The 25,602-nt window shown below is 44.5% G+C and overlaps 1 protein-coding gene across 1 annotated transcript in view; it reads right to left on the reverse strand.

The window, feature by feature from the left end:
- HTT (huntingtin) overlaps positions 1-25,602 on the reverse strand; it is a 427,987-nt gene that overhangs the window by 32,115 nt on the left and 370,270 nt on the right. The window contains exons 59-64 of the mRNA XM_082256463.1: positions 23,250-23,405; positions 21,893-22,083; positions 19,086-19,200; positions 13,016-13,229; positions 12,429-12,534; positions 9,869-10,031 (exon numbers count right to left, since the gene is read on the reverse strand). Coding sequence (XP_082112589.1) covers positions 9,869-10,031; positions 12,429-12,534; positions 13,016-13,229; positions 19,086-19,200; positions 21,893-22,083; positions 23,250-23,405 — 945 coding nt within the window. The remainder of the gene's footprint in view (positions 1-9,868; positions 10,032-12,428; positions 12,535-13,015; positions 13,230-19,085; positions 19,201-21,892; positions 22,084-23,249; positions 23,406-25,602) is intronic.

Here is a 25,602-nt window from a genome sequence, read left to right on the forward strand (position 1 = left end):
AAAGTTTTCATGTCTTACTAGTAGTGTTGAGCGAACACGGACTGTATTATTCGTGTTCGTACCGAATAATTGGATTTTTTGTACCCGAACACGGACACGGACACTTTACTGTATGTTCGGGTAAAAATCCGTGTTCGGTCGTTTTATTTCCGGGTTTTGCATGCTTTGGCGCTCTTTTCATGGCGGGCTTTCAACAGCCAATCAACAATCGTTTAACTGGTGTGCCTTAAGCCATCCCAGCCATGCCTGCAAATGTCTCAGTAGCTGTGATTGGCCGTCTGAAGCATGTGACCAAGTCTTTATAAGTTCGAGGCAGCCGCAGCGGCGTCATTATGCTGCTTAGATTCAGGGACAGAGCACACATCAACGTGCTGGCTGCTGATTAGGGAAAGATAGGCAGGAAAAAACCATTTGTGTCCGGATAGAATTGAGGGACAGGTCGGAGTGTTTAGGCAGGGCGAGTTGTAGGCATTTTAGGGATAGAGTCTGCTGAATTATAGGGTCAGTGTCTTCTACAAACTACAATCGATATTGCTGTGTGGGGGGTGGGGTCTGCACTCAATCCTGATCTACGATCTCTTCTCAATCCTGTTAGGGACAGAGTCTGCTGAATTTTAGGGAAACTGTGTTCTACAAACTACAATCGATATTGCTGTGTGGTGTGGGATTGGAGATAGGCAGGTGTCAGTGATCCACATCCATTTTTCTGTGTGTGAGCTGCAGTGAACACAATCTTTTTGGGCTGCAGTGAACACAATCTTTTTGGGCTGCAGTGAACACAATCTTTTTGGGCTGCAGTGAACACAATCTTTTTGGGCTGCAGTGAACACAATCTTTTTGGGCTGCAGTGAACACAATCTTTTTGGGGTGCAGTGAACAAAATCTTTTTGGGGTGCAGTGAACACAATCCTTTTTGGTGTGCAGTGAACACAATCTTTGTGGGGTGCAGTGAACAAAATCCTTTGTGGGGTGCAGTGAACACAATCTTTTTGGGGTGCAGTGAACAAAATCCTTTTTGGGGTGCAGTGAACAACATCCTTTTTGGGGTGCAGTGAACACAATCTTTTTGGGGTGCAGTGAACAAAATCCTTTGTGGGGTGCAGTGAACACAATCTTTTTGGGGTGCAGTGAACACAATCTTTTTGGGGTGGAGTGAACAACATCCTTTTTGGGGTGCAGTGAACAAAATCCTTTTTGGGGTGCAGTGAACAAAATCATTTTTGGGGTGCAGTGAACACAATCTTTTTGGGGTGCAGTGAACACAATCTTTGTGGGGTGCAGTGAACACAATCTTTTTGGGGTGGAGTGAACAACATCCTTTTTGGGGTGCAGTGAACAACATCCTTTTTGGGGTGCAGTGAACACAATCTTTTTGGGGTGCAGTGAACACAATCTTTGTGGGGTACAGTGAACAGAATCTTTGTGGGGTGCAGTGAACACAATCTTTGGGGGGTACAGTGAACACAATCTTTGTGAGGTGCAGTGAACACAATCTTTGTGGGGTGCAGTGAACACAATCATTGTGGGGTGCAGTGAACTCAATCTTTGTGGGGTACAGTGAACACAATCTCATACTTCTGAAGGTTTGAGGGTGCTGCCTGTTCCATACTCCCCCTACTCCTCATCTAGCCTTTTAGGGGTACAAACAATAGTAATTGGGGCCTAGTGTGGTTGTGTACGTGTGATATACATACACTTTTTTGGGATCATATTTTCTATTCCGCTATTTAATCAAAAACCTTTGGGGATCAGTTAAATTGGGGGATAGTCTGTGTTGGTACGTGTGAGAGAGATCCACCTTTCCAAGTTGTTGGGGTTCATCTCATACTTCTGAAGGTTTGAGGGTGCTGCCTGTTCCATACTCCCCCTACTCCTAGCCTTTTAGGGGTACAAACAATAGTAATTGGGGCCTAGTGTGGTTGTGTACGTGTGATATACATACACTTTTTTGGGATCATATTTTCTATTCCGCTATTTAATCAAAAACCTTTGGGGATCAGTTAAATTGGGGGATAGTCTGTGTTGGTACGTGTGAGAGAGATCCACCTTTCCAAGTTGTTGGGGTTCATCTCATACTTCTGAAGGTTTGAGGGTGCTGCCTGTTCCATACTCCCCCTACTCCTAGCCTTTTAGGGGTACAAACAATAGTAATTGGGGCCTAGTGTGGTTGTGTACGTGTGATATACATACACTTTTTTGGGATCATATTTTCTATTCCGCTATTTAATCAAAAACCTTTGGGGATCAGTTAAATTGGGGGATAGTCTGTGTTGGTACGTGTGAGAGAGATCCACCTTTCCAAGTTGTTGGGGTTCATCTCATACTTCTGAAGGTTTGAGGGTGCTGCCTGTTCCATACTCCCCCTACTCCTAGCCTTTTAGGGGTACAAACAATAGTAATTGGGGCCTAGTGTGGTTGTGTACGTGTGATATACATACACTTTTTTTGGATCATATTTTCTATTCCGCTATTTAATCAAAAACCTTTGGGGATCAGTTAAATTGGGGGATAGTCTGTGTTGGTACGTGTGAGAGAGATCCACCTTTCCAAGTTGTTGGGGTTCATCTCATACTTCTGAAGGTTTGAGGGTGCTGCCTGTTCCATACTCCCCCTACTCCTAGCCTTTTAGGGGTACAAACAATAGTAATTGGGGCCTAGTGTGGTTGTGTACGTGTGATATACATACACTTTTTTGGGATCATATTTTCTATTCCGCTATTTAATCAAAAACCTTTGGGGATCAGTTAAATTGGGGGATAGTCTGTGTTGGTACGTGTGAGAGAGATCCACCTTTCCAAGTTGTTGGGGTTCATCTCATACTTCTGAAGGTTTGAGGGTGCTGCCTGTTCCATACCCCCCCTACTCCTCATCTAGCCTTTTAGGGGTACAAACAATAGTAATTGGGGCCTAGTGTGGTTGTGTACGTGTGATATACATACACTTTTTTTGGATCATATTTTCTATTCCGCTATTTAATCAAAAACCTTTGGGGATCAGTTAAATTGGGGGATAGTCTGTGTCGGTACGTGTGAGAGAGATCCACCTTTCCAAGTTGTTGGGGTTCATCTCATACTTCTGAAGGTTTGAGGGTGCTGCCTGTTCCATACTCCCCCTACTCCTCATCTAGCCTTTTAGGGGTACAAACAATAGTAATTGGGGCCTAGTGTGGTTGTGTACGTGCGAGATACATACACTTTTTTTGATCATATTTCCTATTCCGCTATTCAATAAAAACCTTTGAGGATCAATTGAATTGCGGGATAGTCTGTGTCGGTACGTGTGAGAGAGATCCACCTTTCCAAGTTGTTGGGGTTCATCTCATACTTCTGAAGGTTTGAGGGTGCTGCCTGTTCCATACTCCCCCTACTCCTCATCTAGCCTTTTAGGGGTACAAACAATAGTAATTGGGGCCCAGTGTGGTTGTGTACGTGCGAGATACATACACTTTTTTTGATCATATTTCCTATTCCGCTATTCAATAAAAACCTTTGGGGATCAGTTAAATTGGGGGATAGTCTGTGTCGGTACGTGTGAGAGAGATCCACCTTTCCAAGTTGTTGGGGTTCATCTCATACTTCTGAAGGTTTGAGGGTGCTGCCTGTTCCATACCCCCCGTACTCCTCATCTAGCCTTTTAGGGGTACAAACAATAGTAATTGGGGCCTAGTGTGGTTGTGTACGTGCGAGATACATACACTTTTTTTGATCATATTTCCTATTCCGCTATTCAATAAAAACCTTTGAGGATCAATTGAATTGCGGGATAGTCTGTGTCGGTACGTGTGAGAGAGATCCACCTTTCCAAGTTGTTGGGGTTCATCTCATACTTCTGAAGGTTTGAGGGTGCTGCCTGTTCCATACTCCCCCTACTCCTCATCTAGCCTTTTAGGGGTACAAACAATAGTAATTGGGGCCTAGTGTGGTTGTGTACGTGTGATATACATACACTTTTTTTGGATCATATTTTCTATTCCGCTATTTAATCAAAAACCTTTGGGGATCAGTTAAATTGGGGGATAGTCTGTGTTGGTACGTGTGAGAGAGATCCACCTTTCCAAGTTGTTGGGGTTCATCTCATACTTCTGAAGGTTTGAGGGTGCTGCCTGTTCCATACTCCCCCTACTCCTCATCTAGCCTTTTAGGGGTACAAACAATAGTAATTGGGGCCCAGTGTGGTTGTGTACGTGTGATATACATACACTTTTTTTGGATCATATTTTCTATTCCGCTATTTAATCAAAAACCTTTGGGGATCAGTTAAATTGGGGGATAGTCTGTGTCGGTACGTGTGAGAGAGATCCACCTTTCCAAGTTGTTGGGGTTCATCTCATACTTCTGAAGGTTTGAGGGTGCTGCCTGTTCCATACCCCCCCTACTCCTCATCTAGCCTTTTAGGGGTACAAACAATAGTAATTGGGGCCTAGTGTGGTTGTGTACGTGCGAGATACATACACTTTTTTTGATCATATTTCCTATTCCGCTATTTAATAAAAACCTTTGAGGATCAATTGAATTGCGGGATAGTCTGTGTCGGTACGTGTGAGAGAGATCCACCTTTCCAAGTTGTTGGGGTTCATCTCATACTTCTGAAGGTTTGAGGGTGCTGCCTGTTCCATACTCCCCCTACTCCTCATCTAGCCTTTTAGGGGTACAAACAATAGTAATTGGGGCCCAGTGTGGTTGTGTACGTGTGATATACATACACTTTTTTTGGATCATATTTTCTATTCCGCTATTTAATTTAACTGGGCCTCCATGCGAGACCTGTGTGCCTTGTTGCGCTGTTTTGAGTACTCCACCAACATGGCCAGTGGCAATGACGCCGTTCTCAGCTTAACTATCCCACTTCCATGCCTCCTTGAAAAAACAATTCGGGCGATGATGGAAGAGGATGTGGCACAGGATGAGGAGGAGGAGGAGGATGAAGAGGTAACATTTCCAAGGCTTTCAGGGCAGTCATTCGCAAGGGGCTCCGAGGGTGGGTTCCTGCACACGCAAACGCCAGGGACGCAATTGTCCAGCAGGGGCACAGTTCTGGAGGATGAGGAGGATGAGGAGGAGGAGGAGCTGGAGGAGGAGATGGAACCATGTTCACAGCAGGGTGGCACCCAGGCCAGCTCATGGCCATCACTGGTGTGTGGCTGGGGGGATACAGAGGACACGGACGATACACCTCCCACAGAGGACAGCCTTTCGTTGCCTCTGGGCAGCCTGGCACACATGAGCGATTACATGCTGCAGTGTCTCCACAACGACCGCCGAGTTGCCCACATTCTAACTTGTGCTGATTACTGGGTGGCCACGCTGCTGGATCCCCGTTACAAGGACAACGTACCGTCCTTAATTCACTCACTGGAGCGCGATCGCAAGATGCGCGAGTACAAGCGCACGCTGGTAGACGCCATGCTGCTGGCATTCCCATCTGACAGCGGGGCCACAGTGGAAGCACAAGGCAGAGGAGGAGGAGGAGGAGGTCGCCAACGCAACCAGGGCACCGCCAGCACCTCAGAAGGCAGGGTTAGCATGGCCGAAATGTGGAAAAGCTTTGTCAGCACGCCACAACAAACAGCAGCACCAGCAGCTCAGATGGAACGTCTTAGCAGGAGGCAGCATTTTACCAACATGGTGGAGCAGTATGTGTGCACACGCCTACATGTAGTGAATGACGGGTCTGCCCCCTTCAACTTCTGGGTCTCCAAATTGGGCACATGGCTTGAGCTTGCCCTTTACGCCTTGGAGGTGCTGGCGTGCCCTGCAGCCAGTGTATTATCTGAACGGGTATTTAGCACGGCTGGGGGCGTTATAACAGACAAGCGCAGCCGCCTGTCCAGAGACAATGTGGACAAGCTCACGTTCATTAAAATGAACCAGGCATGGATCCCACGGGACTTTTCCGTACCTTATGCAGAATAGCAATGGATACCGACCTTACCCACCCATTGTTCCATTTTTGCTCTTTCTCACTCTTTTGGGGTGTACCCTCATTTAAAATTTTTGAAAAGAAGCAGTGTTGGCTACCTCGTCCTCCTCCTCAGGGCCAGATTAATGTAGGGGCTATTGGAGCTGCAGCTCCAGGCCCCTACCTTTTATATAGGCCCCGGGTTGGCCATATTCACTGTTACCGCTCTTCTGTCACTTGTAAACACAGAAGTCTGGCTTCTATGCTCGCTTCCCCAGGCAGCACCCTCAGAACCTCCCCACACAGCGTGAAGGCCGGACAAGGAGGGACAGTTGGCGATGCATGGATGTGTTTATGGGCTTCAGAGACAGCATCCCATGTTGAATTAGGCATGCATGGCTGCACCCTTCCTCCTCTGGGTGCATGGCAAGGCACGGCCCTTAAGGCCCTTCAAAATCCTCAGCACCAAGCCCATGATGCTGTTAATCCGGCCCTGGTCCTCCTCCACCGCCGCTTCCACCTACACCGCCCATAGGTGTGCGCAGCCTATTGCATTAAGGTGTGCACCCCAAAGTTGAAATACACATGCATGTGTTTGCCAGCAGGGAGAGTAATGTATCGGGGCCATGTACCTGTAGGCAAGGAGAAATAGAGCAGAGCAGGTCCCAGGGAGATCTTTCCCATCTCCTCACTGGCAATGCTATGTGCCCTAGGTGATTAGGGTGTGCCCAGGCACACCCAGCACACCCTGTGCGCACGCCTATGTCACCGCTAGGCTTGTGACGGTATCAGATTTTCATGCTGCGATTAATTGATTAAGGTTTTGCCACGGTATACGGTATTATCACGGTATTCTATTATTAAATTTAAATTATTAAATTTCCACCTCACTTCAATTTCATTGCTGAATTTAGGGGCTTTGGTTCACTTATGCACATTATTATATAGTCAGTCAGTACAGACTCTGTGAACCAGGCCTAAAATAGGTCATCAAGCAGTGTCTGGCCTAACTGGTGATAACTGGTTCTGGCGCTCGGCTCCGATCCGATGGCCTGGTCATTAAGAGGGCAAATCCTTGTGGTCAAGAAGTGGTTAAACCTGAAGGAGGTGTTGTTTATAAATTACTTTACTATTGCTTTAGGCCTGGTTCACATGTATGCGGGTTGGTGGTTCACATTTGCACAGGCATAGCAGCCCATTGATTTGAATGGGCTGCTATGCCCTCATTTTCCGCAGAAAAAAGGTGCATGCAGCATTTTTTTAAAATTCAGTGGCCTTGAAATCCATCCTGCTTTTGCACCATGCGACTAACCTGCAGTTCCTGCTCTGGCAAGCTTTCTGCATTTTTTGTATACGTGGGCACGGCATTTAAAAATAAACAGTTTGCGTGTGCAGCAACGGCAGGTAAGTCGCATGGTGCAAAAGAAGGATGGATTTCATGGCCACTGCATTTTTTTAAATTCTGCATGCACCTTTTTTCAGCTGAAAACGCAGGCATAGCAGCTCAAGCCCATTCACATCAATGGGCTGCTATGCCTGTGCAAATGTGGGCCCCCAACCCGCATACATGTGAACCAGGCCTAAAGCAATAGTAAAGTCATTAATTGGTTAAACCTGCAGGAGGACCGGTGTTTTTATCTATTAATGACTTTACTATTGCTTTAGGCCTGGTTCACATGTATGCGGGTTGGGGGCCCACATTTGCACAGGCATAGCAGCCCATTGATGTGAATGGGCTTGAGCTGCTATGCCTGCGTTTTCAGCTGAAAAAAGGTGCATGCAGAATTTAAAAAAATGCAGTGGCCATGAAATCCATCCTTCTTTTGCACCATGCGACTTACCTGCCGTTGCTGCACACGCAAACTGTTTATTTTTAAATGCCGTGCCCACGTATACAAAAAATGCAGAAAGCTTGCCAGAGCAGGAACTGCAGGTTAGTCGCATGGTGCAAAAGCAGGATGGATTTCAAGGCCACTGAATTTAAAAAAAATGCTGCATGCACCTTTTTTCTGCGGAAAATGAGGGCATAGCAGCCCGTTCAAATCAATGGGCTGCTATGCCTGTGCAAATGTGGGCCGCCAACCCGCATACATGTGAACCGCCAACCCGCATACATGTGAACCACCAACCCGCATACATGTGAACCAGGCCTAAAGCAATAGTAAAGTCATTAATAGATAAAAACACCGGTCCTCCTGCAGGTTTAACCACTTCTGGATCGCAAGGATTTGCCCCTTTAAAGACCAGGCCATCGGATCAGAGCGCCAGGACCAGTCATCACCAGGTAGGCCAGACACTGCTTGATGGCTATATAATAATGTAATGTGGGCTGCTAGGCGTGTGTGTGTGTATATATATATTTATTAGAGCTGCACGATTCTGGCCAAAATGAGAATCACGATTTTTTAGCTTGGAATAAAGATCACGATTCTCTCACGATTCTCTGTGTAACAAAAAAAAAAAAAATTGGGATAACTTTACTGTTACGTTTTTTTTTTTTTTTTTTATTCATTAAAGTCTAATCATTGCGTTTGAAAGACTGCTGCGCAAATACAGTGTGACATAAAATATTACAACAATCGCCATTTTATTCTGTAGGGTCTCTGCTAAAAAAATATATAAAATGTTTGGGGGTTCTAAGTACTTTTCTAGCAAAAAAAAAACTGATTTTAACTTGCAAGCAGCAAGTGTCAGAAAAAGATCCAGTCTTTAAGAGGTTAAACTTCCTTTCTCCCTGGCAGAGGGAAGGAAAAGATACAAATGTAATCATTTTTGTTTATAGTTAGGAGACTTAATGCTGAAAGGTGTTAGCTGAGTGAGTGAATGAGTCATCCAGCTCACTGAAATGTATCAATTCACAAGTCAGGCAGACTTGACAGAGAAACTCGGTATTTTAAAAATGCCACAATAACAATACCGTGGCTATGCAATACCGCGATATATCGAATTACCGAAAACCGGCATATGTCTAGTCACCGCCACATCCACCACCACCTCAACCTCCCTCCTACTCCATATGGGCCTCGTCCTTCAGAGATGAAGAAGAACATTGTTTTATTTTTCTGTTTTTTTTTGTTGTTTTAAGTTATTTCCCTATCCACATTTGTTTGCAGAGCACTTGCCATGCTCTTAATTACGTTTTGCTGCCATTTGCAGCACTCTAGCCCTTTCCTTTGGTGTTTTAGAGCCATTTTAGTGCCTTAAAGTTCGGGTCCCCATTGACTTCAATGGGGTTCGGTGTCCGGGAAAAGTTCGGTAAAAGTCCGGGACACGGACCCGGACTTTTTTTTAAAGTTCGGCCGAACCCGTCGAACACGGACATCTAGGTGTTCGCTCAACCCTACTTACTAGCTGTCTGGTGACACAGGGGCTAAGTGTGAGGTGAGAGGCTAATGAGACTGGGTGGAGGATTACCAGCACATTGAAGACCACTGAATGTTTATATCTTGTGCATGCTTCACCATAATTTGCACCTGTGGACTGCTCTCCTCGATATCATCTTCATAATCCATATTTGATAGCGCTGCACTTTTTGTTATATAATCTTTGTATATGGACTATAAACTGAAGGACTTGTGGAACGAATCATCTGAGTTTCCATTATTTATTATGGGGAAATTCGCTTTGATATAAGAGTGCTTTGGATTACAAGCATGTTTCCAGAACAAATTATGCTCGCAATCCAAGGTTTTACTGTATTTTAAAGGGGGGAGATTCTTTTCTATACCCACTGAATACAGGTACAAGTCCACACTTGTAGACACTAAGCTAAAACCGATCAATCAATCCATGCAAATGGAGTGCATTCCCGATGGTGCTGCATTGCCAATGTGTAATCAGAGAAATTGTATAAAATGTTGCATGTACCTTGTTAGCTGCTGTTCAAGGCTTTAGAAGGTTTACAAGACAGGAAGACACAGAAACCAATGAAACAAACAATATTCCAAAACAAGACATTGTACACACTCACCTTGTAAACAACAGCTGCCATGAATTGTGGGTATGGTTGCTGATTGGATAAAAACTCCCCAATGACTTTATTCATTACATCTTGAGGAGGGAAAAAGTCATCCAAGAACTGTGGAAGAATCCTGGCCACCACCCTTGCCTCAAAGGGGAATCCCTTCCGGATTCTGTCCAACAGAACGATGAAAATGTAAATAAGATGCAACATGGAACATCTTATAAACTAACATGTGATGTGCAATTAGTTGCTGTTTAATAGCTTTCATGTACAAACAGGTGCTACAGATCTAAAACACAAGCACAAAAACAGTGTTAACATAAAAAAACAAAACATACGAATTAACGAAATAATGGGATTTTTGTACTTACCTTAAAAAACATTTCTCGGAGTTCGATGGACACAGCGCTTCATAAATCATAACTACTGGGTTATATTGCCTCCTCCAGGAGTAGGACCTGGCAGAACAAAAAACACCTGGCTACGCTTATGGACTACCTGCCCTGGTAGTGTGGAGGGGTCCCAATGTAGGAGATCCCTAGGTGCATGCCCTACTGTCCCTCAGTTCGACCTCCCCTCTCTGAGCTGAGAGCCCAGCTTGCTGGCTGGGCTGGGGGGACCAATAGATCTAGATTATCGTTCCCGTCGCCCAGCCCGGCAGTTGATTGTAGATCTCCCGAGAGAAAACAAAAAAGATGTAAGGAAGGAGAAAATTGCTAGCACCAGAGATCCCAGCTGGGAGCATAGGTTCTTACTCCTGACTAGACAGATTAAAACTGATTACCTAGCGCAGAGATGGGGTTATATACGAGGTAAGGACAGCCCATGGGCATAGCCAGGTGTTTTTTGTTCTGCCTAGTCCTACTCCTGGAGGAGGCAATATAACCCAGTAATGATTTATGGAGCGCTGTGTCCATCGAACAAAAGGGAAAGTATGCTTCTGGCTTGTTCGCTATATATCAATTAATGTATCAACAATTCGGCAGATCCTGCAACACTTTCACTCCTTCTGCCTGCTCTTTGGATGGATAAGATTAATTATTTTTTCACTCCTGTAAACCAACCCAAAAAAGGCAAGTCTAACATTATGCAATTTTCTTTTCTTCAACCACAGGGTGAAAGAAATCGTTAGCTTGATTCCTCCTTTAACACAGTCAGTGCTGATGGGGGAATCCCTCTCGCTCCCTCGGAGAGCAAAAGGTTTCACCACTGGCAGAATACATTGATCACCGACGCTGGCTATAGCCAGCGGCAGTGATCATATGACTTCAGTACAACCAGCCTGCCCAAAGATGGATCAGAAGTTATCCAGGTCATGTTGAACCGGCCAAATTTCAACTTTGGCCACCCTACCACTCTTCCAGCCCATCACATTACACAGTAGACACTCCCACTGCAAACCTAATTAAAGCTGTTGGGTAACATGTGTGGCCACTGAAAATACAGATTTTATTGGATTAACATAGCTGAAAAAAATTGTTGCTGAAGAAACACTCAAGACCTAAAGGAGAGTCCTTTTTGACATTTTCCTGAAGTTTTTTCATTAAACATTGGCCTTTCCTACTAAGATCATCTCACAAAAGCAGCTTCAACATTTAATGGAAATGTACAGATTTATGCTTAACAAAAGCTCCCTGAAGTCTTTTTGTAAGCTTTACAAGTGCATTCTGCAGAAAGTAGAGACATGAAACAGGAATATAAAAACTATTTGCTCTTCTTCAAGCCAACCCCTTAGGCAACACATGATATGTCTGTGTGTTCAGGGTCATCAATGGGTACAAAGCTTGCTCACCCAACTGCCTAGTTTTGTCAGAAGTAGTGGCACAGAAATATGCAACAGAGAAACTTGCTTCTTTCATATATAAATGCTACAATATTGCATGCATGCAGAGAGAAATAAAAGTTTTTTTCTATTAAAAGAGAACCAAAAAAAAAAAAAAAACCAACGTTTATACTCACCTATGTGCTGCATCTGTCCCTTGCCGGCTCTCTCGTGAGCGATCGATCTACTGAGCGATCGAACACCGCTTATCCCTCAGTTCGCCCCCTCCACTCTGAGCTGAGAGCCGTGATGAAAGTCAGCAGCTCTCTGTTCTCTCCTCCAGTGCTCACTGGAGCGCTGGACTGTGGAGGGGGATAGAAGGGCTGACTCAGCTGATCGCTGAAAGGCTGAGCCATGTGCTGGTCCAGGCATTCGGGTGGATCCCAACCATATGGTCGGACCTGGACCAGCTCTGTGGCGTCAGCTCTGCGGTGTCAGCTGAAAATGGGTCACTGGAGTACAGAACTAACTGCACTCCTGTGATCCACAGGAGAAGTATAGCCACAAAAACTGACTATACTAAAAAAAATGTAAATTGTCTTTACTGCATACGTATATCCTGTTGATATGCAGGCAGTGATGCCCATCTTCCGTCATGTCATCAAAATTAGGTAAAAGGACTCTCAGATCTTCATCTATTTGAGTTACCAGCTGTTTGTTAATGACTGCTGACTTACCCACTTACAATAGTTGTACAGCAAGTATTTTGTTTTATTCTTGGATAGGACCACATTAAGCCTTTACCTGTCAAAAAGCACAGATACACGCTCCATGGCAACAATGACCGACTCACTGTCTGGGGCAGCAGGACTTGGATCTGTGGTGCGACCAGGGCTGATCTTCTCTTTACCTACATAGAGAAACATGATTAAATTATTTCTTCTTTACACAATGTTTGTTAAAACGTATTAGTAAGTTGTGATGTATTGTATTGGTATAGGCATTGGTAACGTAACTCCCTTAAGCAATAATCAGTCTTTTCCCAGCAGGGACGGCTTCCCCCGCCGGGAGAATACAATGGCCCGGCGGGATTGATTCCCATGTCAACACTGTCTGTGTTGATGGGGGGAAAGGACAGCGAATTTCTTTCTGGCAACCCGCGGGAGCACAAAAGAAATGTGCTCTGTGTATGGCCTGCATTAGACAAGAATTGTGCTACTGACCAGATCACCAGGTGAAAATAAAGGGTTAAAAGTAAAAAAAAAAAATAAGCCAATGCAGTACAACATTCTAGGATGGTAAGCTGCAATACATACAATTTAGTTTTTGGGTTTAATGCTACTTTCAATTAAACAGTACCCTTTACCACAATAAGGTCACAGGAAACCTACCTGTGTACATGCATGTCAGCATCAATCCTAAGGCAGTCATGGCCCTGTGTGGGCTGTGCATATTCACTCTGTCTACACTGAGCTTCACCAGCGCCTCCCCATCCAGCCTGGAAAGCTGCTCGGAAAGCAGGAGCCGCTCTAGACCCCTCAACACACAGTGATATATCATGGAGGGTGTGGATTCCTCACTCCCCGATACCATCACTCCACACATCTGGGGGGGAGAGAAAGAGGGATATTTATGAGCGACCAACCATTCTGGCAGCAGCAATAACACCAAAAACATTTATATGGCTAGAGGGGATCAGAAAGAGAATTTAGGATAAACAGAATATAAAAAAAAAATCAATGTTCTTTTAATATTCACTTTATGATCTAAATGCAAAAAAGGAAGCCTTGCAACGGTTATACAGTATAATGCATAAGAAGCTTTGTCATGGCACATCTTCAATCAATAGGATTTTAAATGAACCATTGTGTATGTCATTTTTTACTTTAACATTTTTATTTGCAGTACAAAATGAAAGAAGACATGAATGTGGTGTTAAGTGTCATAAGTTACTGTTCAAGGATGGCTTGTATGGAATCAGAATATATATGTACATGATGTATGATGAAGGCTTAGCAGATGATCAGTATGTGTAAGGCTACTCTTTTGTTACTCTATATCAGTGGTCTCAAAACTGGAGCCTGTGGGCTGCATTTAAAGTGGAAGTAAAGCCTGATAATATTTTTTTTTATTTTTGGTTACCTGCAAAGTAAATGCATAATGCTGGTATGCAACGCATACTAGCACATTATGTGACACTTACCTGCATACGAAGCCCGCGTCCTTCCGCTGGAGGCCGCATCCATGTTCGCCGTCTTCCTTCCGGGTTTGCGGACTCCGGCTCTGCTACTGTCACTCCCGCCCATTGGCGTGGGAGCTGCCAGTTAAGGCACAGGGCTCTGAAGAAACGGCACGGCGGCTGTTCCTTCAGAGTGAATGCGCTGATGACGTCCTCGGCTGCATGCAATGTAAAGATCTCCTAAACGGTGCAAGTTTAGGAGATATTTACAGTACCTACAGGTAAGCCTTGGTATAGGCCTACCTAGAGGTACAAACAGTACAGGGGGGTATAAATGTATCTGAATGAATCCGCGCTAAGGATGTCAAAGGATAGATAAACCGTGTGCACAAAGAAGCTGCTGCCTCCCTTAAACTATAGCCAAGGCTATATAAATAGATAAGTAAAATGGAAGGTGATGGCGCTGCTTCTTATATAAAGTGCAAATAGTAATAAAAAATGTAGTATTAAAAAATATATAATTGAGGAATAGATGAAGTGGTAAAACCTCTTTAAAGTGTAACTAAAGGCAAAACTTTTTTTACATTTTGGATAGAGTGGAGAAGGATTCAAACCCGTTAGTTTTTATTGCTGTCTGTGCCCCCATTAGGGAAATTTCCCCTCTCTATTTGTTCTGTTTACCGTTATCATTGAAAGTGAAAGTATAAGAAAATACCACATTTTTGGTTGTCCCCAGAAAAGTAAGAGGGGAAATCTTCCAATGTGGATACTTGTTCTGGTGACCAGGGGGGCCCATAGAATTCCCTTAACTTTCAGGGATATCTTCTCCCTTCCTGTTTGGCTATTGGAGAGGAAGTGAAGGGAAATTTCTGCAATGGGAGAAAAAAACCTCACAGGGGTTATAACCCTCCATTACTCTATACAAAATGACAAAGTTTTGCCTATGGTGCTACTTTAACACTTTGCTGTACATTTAACTGGCCCTCTGGGCACAGTTCGTCCCCCTCACACTAAGATGGGGCACAAGTCCTCCTGTTGATCTCACTTATAGGACATAATTCCTCCTACTGACATCAACAAAGTGACAATTTCTTCCACTAACAGCAATGATGGGCACAGTTCATCCCACTTAAATCTACCATGATGCACAATTTCTCCCAACTGAAACAGAGGGGGTACACCCCCCGACACTGATAGTAGGGCACAATTTCTCCACTGACAACAATAAAGGGGCATTATACTTTCCACCAATACAAATGATGGGGGCACCATTTTTCCCACTGACACCAACAATGGCGCAAATATCCCCCAACCACAGGAGCTAGGTCATTTTTTTATTATTTTTTTCTACTACTGATAACCAGCTCTAGTGATTTTGTTTTTTACTCCCACGGGCCACAACCTGACCCCCTATAGTTTTAAGGACAGGAAACTAGCCATGTGTTAAGAAAGCTACAGGGGTTGGACACAATTACGGAAACAAGTATGGTAAAAGAAAGAAATCGTTACCGAGTACGGTGTTGGACAGCCTTTGGAATCAAAGATGGCCTGAATTCTCCTGGGAATTGACACATTTAGGTCTTGGATGGTGGATAATGGAATCGGATACCACTCATCATGCCAAAATCCGGGTCACAATCCTGTGCAATGTCTTTTTGCCTCTTTCGGTCAGTTGACCATGTCAACCGCACTTCTGCTCATCAGACAACGTTTTCCCATACACTGTATATGCCATCAAACTGACTGAAGATACCAATTTTTTTGCAATGCCGCAAGGTACAGTATTAGAGGCACCAGCTAAGCGGACATCAACAATTTGCCCTCTTTGAAGCTCAGTAAGCTCTGACAGGACTCCGTATTACTAGCAGCGCACACAGTGAATGACAAAAGTGAGGCTTCCCATCTGGTAGCTAAGTGTCTCATCACACGGCGGAGGCCAAAGCATTTTACTTCACTTTAGCTTTAAATGTGAAACAGATCATCTTTTCACACCTGCAAATCACGTAGTGCTTCCATATTTTTGTCCAATCCCTATATGAGGACCCGTCCTCCATATATGTTGCATCTTTCTAAGAAATAGGCTTCACCACTATCTCTACACAGAGTTGGCTCTTGATTAAACAGGACATAGTGTACCATGGAACCCCTGGGACTGGGGAAAAGAGAAGTACGATAACTTGGAAGGAAGAAGATTTTATGTATCCCTGGGCTGAAATAAGTCCTGGTCAATGCAATTCAGAAACAAACTGACAATCTGTAGCATCTTATTGCTATGCTGAGTTCTGACAGTTAATTATGTGAATATCATTAAAATATACATATCACAGAAAATTAAATGAAGATTGCAGTCCTATAATGATAAGCAAACTATCCTAAGGCCAAAACCCATCTAATTAACTGAATAAGTTGCAATTTAGACCAACTTAACAAGAGTGCTCATTAAATTTAATGTGCAGTGCTAACAGTTACATAAAACTTCAACTCCATTAAATGATTAGTAGAAAAAATGCAAACACACACACAACAATGGGGTCAATTTGCTAAAACTGGAGTGTGCAAAATCTGGTGCAGCTGTGCATAGTAACCAATCAGCTTCCGGGTTTTTTTTCACCAAGGCTTAATTGAACAAGCTGAAGTTAGAAGCCGATTGGCTACCATGCACAACTGCATCAGATTTTGTGCTCTCCAATTTCAGTAAATCAATCCCATAGAGTTCCAGACATAATTTAATAAAGTAAAATCTATGTTCAAAACAGAGATACCAAAATAAACTTCCCACAGTAAAGCACACACCTTCTGGTGCCTGCACCTTCCACTTCTGTTCTCCTAATACACTTGCTGCTTTACAAAGCCTATGTGCATCTGCACAAAGCCTATACAAGTACTGGTTCTTAAAATTGCTATATTTAAAGTGATTGCAAAGGAGTTAGGCTCCTTTGACACGAGCCGTGCGCCCGATGGAGTCAGTTTTGCTCAGCGGGGATCGATCCACCAGCAGGCAGATGAGAGTTCCGTCTCCGCTCTGTGTGCAGAGACGGAGCTGTCAGAGCCCCACTTTCCTCTATGGGAGATCAGATGAGAACAGACTGCCTGTCCATTTTCATCCGATCTTATCTGATTCGATCCTCCGGACAGATGGAAAGTAGAGTTTCCATCCGTCCGGATTTCTCAGACAGGATCAGATCGGATAGCAGCGGATGTCTCCGCTGACATCCACCGCACCATAGGGCTGCATGGAGCATCCGATCTGGTACGCCTAAAAAACTGACAGGCGGACAGGGTCGGAAAGCCCGTGTGAAAGGGGCCTTAAAAAAAACAAAACCAAAAACGCAAAACCAAATAAAACAACAAACATGAAAACAAAACCAAAAAAAAAAAAAACCTCTATATACATACCTGCTCAGTGCAATGGAATTGCACCGAGCAGTCCCAAACCCCCTCTTCTCAGGTCCGCTGCTTGGCTCCTCCTCTCTGTCCAGTACCCCCGTGTGAAGTCACTTCCCCTGGAGGCACTTGTGTGTGCTCGCTACTGAGCCCCACTGCTGCATCCTCCCGCTCCCTTTGTCACTGGCTTTGATTGACAGCACTGGGAGCCAATGGCTCCCAGCGCCCCAGCAAAGCCAGTGAGACCCAGAAGTGAAGGGAGAGAAGAGCTGCAGGCGTTTACAGCGCCGGATCGAATGAGGGCTAAGGTAAGTAAAGGGAGTGGGGTTTTGGGGGGGGGGGGGGGGCAAAATCGATGCCTAAACATTAAAAAAAAAAAAAAAATGTTTAGGCTTTAGAACCAAATAAACACTGAAAGATTATTGAATACAGGGAATTCGATTTTACAACACCGGGAAATTATAGGCCAGTCAGTCTGACATCAATAGTATTTATACTTTTGGAGGGGATGATAAGGGACTATATCCAAGAGTTTGCTAAAGTCAATAATATTTGCTGTAATCAGCACGGGTTTACAAAGGGGCATTCGTGTCAAACCAATCTGTTAACATTCTATGAGGAGGTTAGCTGTGAACTAGACAGAGTAGACCTGTGAATGTGGTGTACCTGGATTTTGCTAAGGCGTTTGATACAGTTTCCCACAAACGTTTGATTTATAAATTAAGGTCCACAGGCATCGACCACAAGGTTTGCTCTTGGATACGGAACTGGTTACAGGGGCGTGTCCAAAGGGTGGTAGTAAACGCATACTCGGACTGGTTTGTGGTGGTAAGTGGGGTCCCCCAAGGCTAGGTTCTGGGTCTAATTTATTCATAAATAGCATTGAGAACGGGGTCACTAACCCGATCTCAGTTTTTGCAGATGACCCAAAAGTGAGCAGGGCAATAACTTCACATCGGGAGACAGAAATCTTGCAGAATGACCTGAACAAAATAACAGAGTGGGCAACTACATGGCAAATGAGGTTTAATGTGGATAAGTGCAAGGTATTGCACTTGGGGACTAATAACGTAAAAACAATATACTAGCTGGGGGGGGGAACCTCTGGGGGTATCAAAAATGGAGTAAGATCTGGGGGTCTTAGTAGAAGATAGATTTAGCAATAGCATGCAATGTCAAGCTGCAGCTGCCAAAGCCGGCAGAATATTAGCATGCATAAGGAAGGGTATGTATTCCAGAGACAAAATTATAATCCTGCCACTTTATAAAACACTGGTCTGACCACATCTGGAGTATTCTGTCCAGTTCTGGTCGCCAGTCCTCAAAAGGGATGTGTTGGAGCTGGAGAGAGTACAGAGAAGGGCAACAAAACCTATTAGGGGATTAGAGCGTTTAGAAGTGCTTGATTTATTGTCCCTGGAGAAGAGACGCCTGAGAGGGGACATGATAGCAATTTACAAATACCTCAATGGTGATCAGAGCATAGAAAAAAAAACTATTCAGTCGCAAGAAATGCATGAGGACATAAGGCCATACAATGTGTTTAGAGGAGAAAAGATTTAACATCAGGCTATGCACGGGGTTCTTTACAGTAAGGGCTACAAGACTGTGGAATCCTTTGCCACAAATGGTAGTAACTGCAGAGAGTATGGCTACTTTTAAAAGACTCTTGGACGTGCATCTCAAGGATCAAAACATTCAGGGGTATGAGAAATGATTTACGCCTACACAGGTTGAACTGGATGGACTATTGTCTTTATTCAACCTCAACTACTATGTAACTATGTAACACACAGCTTACTTCCTATCCAACACACCCATGGAAGACTGCTGCCAGCTCTCAGCTTGGTGTCTTTATTGTCTAACATGGCATTTCACATGGCACAACAGACACTGACCTGTATGATGCCTGCAGTAAAGTCTGGCCCAACATCCAACGGGTAGTTTTCAATCAAGTAAAAGGCAGCCGCACACATTACCAGAATGTGCTGCTGGTTGTGCAGGTTTACACAGCTGGAATATACAGAAACAGACAAAATTACATTTCAAATACAAGAAAAAACAAACAAACAAAAGCTGTCACAAAAATGAATACCTCTAAGTTTAAAGTATAAGTTTGCTTTTGGAACATGTTCCAGCTTCTGTTCCCTCTCCTTCCCATCCCCCTCTCCCTGTGACAGCAGGCAGGGGTTCTTCTCCCTGCACCCGCTGTGACTTTTTGAAAACAGTACGGCTGTGTGGGGCTCCACATTTTTGTTCAGTGTGAACATCTGATGACATTAAGAGCACTCCAATGCTGTCTTTGGAGCTTGTTTCAACTAACCAGACAAAATCTGTAAATAATCCCCTGGTTCTCCATAAAGACGACCTGTCACTGTCTCCTGCTAGTACCAAATTATGCTTAAAACTGTCCCCTTGTAACACCTATGCTCTTTAACCTGTATAAGAAAGCTGTGTATACCTCACCTATTTTCAGCCCAATTTGGTCGGGTCCCATAATCTCTTGTGTCTGCCAGCAGCAACAGCAGGAGAGAGTACTCAAACAGTTGGTTATGCCGGGAGCGGTGACGTCAATGGCCCATCTGTTGTCGGTCCTCCCTCCTGTCCTCTACAGCAGTGCTGACTGACACAGGGAAGCTGGATCAAGTGACCAGATTGGAGCAGCCAGAAAATAGGCAAGTATAAAATAGGTAATTATTTACATCTTTCTTAGTTACTTTAGGTTAGTAAGTATGGGAAGGGGGAGGGGACAGTTTTAGGATTAGTTAGGGTTATCCCGGAATTCCACTTTTCATGGAAAAACCTGCATAAATTAATTTAAATAAAAAACATAATTTATTACATTATGTTTATTTAAAACATTTAAAAGCACTCCCATCACCCTGTGCATACAAAGAAAATGCAAACGCAGGCATAGGTCCAGCACACATTCGTAAACCGTGATTTCCATTAAGTCACGATTAACTAACTTGACGACAACTCAAAAGTTAGGATGTTCTTTCACTCATGGTGAGCACGGTCACCAGGATGAATAGAGTGGTAAATCCCCCTAACTGTGGCCCAGACAACAATTAAAAACCTGACTGGTTCATGGGGACCTGGATGCAAGGGGGACTCTAAATGCAACCTGGAACAAAGGGGAGGGGGGGGGGGGGCAACCCGGATGTAAAGGGAAGGGGGGGGCAAACCGGATGTAAGGGGGGGGTGGTGGTCTCTGAAGGCAACCCAAATGTAGGGGGGGTGGTGGTCTCTGAAGGCAACCCAGATGTAAGGGGGGGTGGTGGTCTCTGAAGGCAACCCAGATGTAAGGGGGGGGTCTCTGAAGGCAACCCAGATGTAAGGGGGGGGGGTCTCTGCAGGTAACCCAGATTTAAGGGGTGGTCTCTAAAGGCAACCCAGATATTAGGTGGGGTGGGGGTCTCTGAAGGCAACCCAGATGTAAAGGGTGGGGGATCTCTGAAGGCAACACAGATGTAAGGCGGGGGTCTCTGAAGGCAACCCAGATGTAAGGATGTAAGGCGGGGGTCTCTGAAGGCAACCCAGATGTAAGGATGTAAGGGGGGTCTCTGAAGGCAACCCAGATGTAAGGATGTAAGGGGGGTCTCTGAAGGCAACCCAGATGTAACGGGGGGGAGGGGGGGTCTCTGAAGGCAACCCAGATGTAAGGGGGGGGGCTCTGAAGGCAACCCAGATGTAAGGGGGGGGGGGCTCTGAAGGCAACCCAGATGTAAGGGGGGGGGGGGGCTCTGAAGGCAACCCAGATGTAAGGGGGGGGTCTCCGAAGGCAACCCAGATGTAAGGGGGTGGGGGTCTCTGAAGGCAACCCAGATGTAAGGGGGATGGGGGTCTCTGAAGGCAACCCAGATTTAAGGGGGGTGGGGGTCTATGAAGGCAACCCAGATGTAAGGGTGGTGGGGGTCTATGAAGGCAACCCAGATGTAAGGGTGGTGGGGGTCTATGAAGGCAACCCAGATTTAAGGGGGGTGGGGGTCTATGAAGGCAACCCAGATGTAAGGGGGGTGGGGGTCTCTGAAGGCAACCCAGATGTAAGGGGGGTGGGGGTCTCTGAAGGCAACCCAGATGTAAGGGGGGTGGGGGTCTATGAAGGCAACCCAGATGTAAGGGGGGTGGGGGTCTCTGAAGGCAACCCAGATGTAAGGGGGGAGGGTCTCTGAAGTTTTTTTTCTTTTGTTCTTAATCATATGCTGATTACACGCCAAACAAAAACTCCAAGTAAAAAGGTATTCATTTAAATTGAAGTGGTTAATTAAAAAAAAATAAAAATAAATTGCCCAGGAATAGCTCTTAAATATATTGTATGATGTGGTCCATGCACTGAAAAGTTAAGAGACCCCAGTCTAGAGTTTTGCTGTAACGCTGACCCTAGTTCTATGTGGCTACAAACTGTTACCATGGCAGCAGTAAGAGGTTAGGACACAGAAATTCTAGTTTGATATACACAACATTCAGCTTCCCAGAGCATTACACAAAACTCTTTCGTAGTCTAATACTTATGCGAATACAGTGGAAACATTCATATATCAGGGGAAGGAGGCTTAACTGGTACAGGATGCAGGCCTCAACAAAAGCTTCCAAAATACTCCGAGAACTTCTATGTGATAAAACAAAGTGATTGTTCATCTTCCCTGGCCTCCCCCTATATCACATCATGCAGAATGTAAGGTGCACTGGAGGACAGACTTACTGTGCAATGCCCCTCAGATTGGACAGCAGGTAGTCACTGATGATGGGTATGAGCTGCTTGGCTGTGTCATCCAGGAGGTCACACTCCAGCACATAGAGGATGCCATGCAGAGCTCCAATGCGGCTGGGCATGTGAGTACTTCGTAGTGTGCTCTCGAGGAGCCGGCTGACAGGCTCTGCAATAGATTTATCCTGACAAAAACAGCCAGATGTTACTGGTTATAATAAACACACACACACTATAGTAACACAAAGGGGCAGGTAATACAAAGTCACTAAAAGTAAATCTGCCTGGCGCACACAGCTTAAATGACAATACTTATCTTGATTTACTTACCATTTTTGTGTTAAATTCCTGGTCCCCTGAAGGTACTAGTGATGTAGCCCCAGCTGCACAGATACCCCCTAGGAAGGCAAATCCCACTGGCGCTTTCAGAGAGATCCTGTACCCAAGCTGCAAGATCTCACAATATTCTTATACTGAGCATGCACGAGATGAAGCGTATGATGACATGCACTTGATCTGGCGCATATGCTGCATGGCACTGAACTCATATGCTACTAAAAAAGGAAAATAAAGCCCAACTTTTCTTTTTTTTTTTTCAGTTGTGCAAATGCATTGCTAAACTTTTCCATTACGTTCTGAAAACCCTCCTTGGTCACACTGCTCTGCTACATAGTTGACTAATGTTCAGTGTCATCCTACACCTTCCTCTTGGCATAGTCCAGTGATGGCAAACCTTGGCACCCCAGATGTTTTGGAACTTTGTTTCCCACGATGCTCATGCACTCTGCAGTGTAGTTGAGCATCATGGGAAATGTAGTTCGAAAACGTCTGGGGTGCCCATGTTCGCCATCACTGGCCTAGTCTTCCTCCTGGCCCTCACGTCATCATACCACCTGGACTCATAGCATACGGGTTACTGTAGATTGGTACTCACACATCACAATGTTTGGCATGTGAGTGCTGTTGATGACTGTCTACAGGCTGAAGATGGAGCAAAAACAAGCAGAACTGAAACTGCAATTAAACACTCAAAATCAAATATACTTTAATTTTATTTAGTGTGGTGTAGGTCGTTCAATTCTTTTGGGAAAATAGAGTTGGGATTTAAGTAAAAATTGATAATTTAATTATCATGTGCCCCTGTCACTGTACGGCAAACATAGCTTCACTCTGTATAGCTGCTAGGGGGTTACCTTCTATTAATGGAGAAACTGTAGAAGACAAATGTTGGACACTCGGTTCTGCCCAATGATTAGTCAATCCATCCTTTCCCTGAGAAAGATTTACCGCTCTATAAAAGGAGTAATCAGTAGCGCACCACTGACTAGAGCTCAAGGCGGAGGCAGCTTACCATTCCCAGCAAGGCAGCCGCCTTGCAGATTGCAGGCACCAGATACTGAATAAGAATTTCATCCTCGGATGGGTGCTGTTTCTGGAGCTCAGTTAAAGCTGTGTACATCATCTCAAACTGGTTCCTCTCCGTGAATAAATCAGATACCGCCAGCAGCTGCCGAGAGACAAGTACAGAATAACAGCACAGCTACAACACTGCTTCCCTAACAGGAAAAGAGCACATGCATCGAATACACAAATACAAACATTTAGGAGGTTCCACACAAATTCACAATTTCACACCAGAGGGAGAAACAAAACTTCATACTAGTACCTAAAACTTAAATCGGAACCAAACCCTCTCAATCAGCATGAACTATTTTTAATCCTTATGCTGCTAGCATTATATAGCTAGGAAGGTATGTTATTATTTACTTGTTTTAATCACTTCCATAACGGGTGATTTCTGGCACTCCGCTCCTACAAGTAAAAATCATAATTTTTTTGCTAGAAAATTACTCGGAACCCTAAATTTTTTTTTTTCCGCAGAGACCCTAGGGAATAAAATGGCAGTCATTGAAACTTTTTATGTCACATGGTATTTGCGCAGAGATGTTTAAAAAATGTTTTTTTTTGGGGGGGGGGGGGAACAGTTTTGTGAATTAAAAAAAGAAAAAAAAAAAACTAAATTTAGCCCAATTTTTTTGTATAATGTGAAAGATGATGTTATGCTGAGTAAATAGATACCAACATGTCATGCTTTAAAAATGTGCACACTCCTGGAATGACGCCAAACTTCGACACTTAAAAATCTCAATAGGCGATGCTTTGAATTTTTTTACAGGTTACCAGTTTAGAATTACAGTTGAGGTCTTGGGCAAGAATTGTTGCTCTCGCTCTAACGTTCGCGGCAATACCTCACATGTATGGATTGAACGATGCTTACATATGTGGCCGCGACGTATGCATGCGTTCGCTTCTGCGTGCAAGCACGCGGGCACTTTAATTTTTTTTTTTTTTTTTACACTTTCCCCTTTTCATTTTTTTATGATCGCTTTTATTCCTATTACAAGGAATGTAAACATCCCTTGTAATAGGATCAGTGAATGATAGGTCCTCTTTATAGGGACATCTGAGGTCAATAACACCTCAGATCTCTCCTACAGGCTAGAAAGACTAAAATAAAAAAAAATAAAAAAACGATCTCAGCTGAATGCCGAGATCAGTGCAGTATTGAAACTGCCAGGCCGGGCGTGACGTCATCACGTCACGCCCGAGCCTCCATGAGTCATAGAGACTGCTGGGGACCATCTGGTCCTCGCAGTCTCTATGATACACTTACGCCGGCGGCCGATTCCTTCTCCAGATTGCCAATCGCACGGGTGAGCCGGTAGAAGAACCGGAGGGTGGCAGGAGGGGGGGATGTCCTGTAATAATGATCAAGCGGCTGTTCAGCATCTATGATTGTTCTTATGGTGAAGGGAGTCACCAGGGGGAAAAAATGATATCTGAATGATGGCTGCAGCTGGCATCATTCAGATATCCCCACTTAAACCCCAGGATGTCATATGACGTCCACCTAAGGGGAAGTGGTTAAACGCTTGTGTTTTTTACGTCTTCCTGGTTTCTGGCCTAAGCCAAAATGATGTCATACATCCCAGGAGTCTTCAGGGTTGTTTTATCTTTCATCTGGAAGGAGATAAGCACACCCTCCTGCCAGCATGCCTGAACTAGATGGAGCTGATGATCCTAGGAAATCACTGTATTAAACAAAATACAGAGAGGCCTGGGCGAATGCTTGTGACATTTATCCAACAGGTTTTTTTTTCTTTAATAAATAGATCCCTAATGTAGCTGAGGTGCTCCTCTTAGAGATTGAAGATAATCTCTGGGATGATTTTGTGTCCCGACTAATTTAGACACCATCAATGTGTTTTAAAATGACTTCATTTTAAAACATCAATTTTAACAAAAGTAGCTTAAGTTCCCTATGACTGTACCAAATAATACAGTATTTAAGCACAGGAGACCCCCAACTTCATTTAACCACCTCCCGCATTATAGCCGAAAGACAGCTACAGTGCAGGTTCACATTGCCGGGAGGGCGTCTATGGATGTCCTCTCGTGGTCGCGCTTCCCACAGGTCCCCTGCGGCACGGCATCAGCATAGATCTGTGTCCTTGGGACACAGCGATCACAGATCAGGTTAAAGAGCCAATCACAGTGGCTCTTTACCATGTGACCAGCTGTGTCCAATCACAGATTTTCAGTGTAACCAGGATTTGCTGGTCATTGGATAAATCGGCAAATCCACACAGGGGACATCCACATTGATAATCGGGGCACTGATCATCAGCGTCCTGATAAGTGCA

The sequence above is a fragment of the Pelophylax lessonae genome (assembly GCF_965119305.1).
Source record: "Pelophylax lessonae genome assembly, chromosome: 1".
NCBI classification, from domain to species: domain Eukaryota; kingdom Metazoa; phylum Chordata; class Amphibia; order Anura; family Ranidae; genus Pelophylax; species Pelophylax lessonae.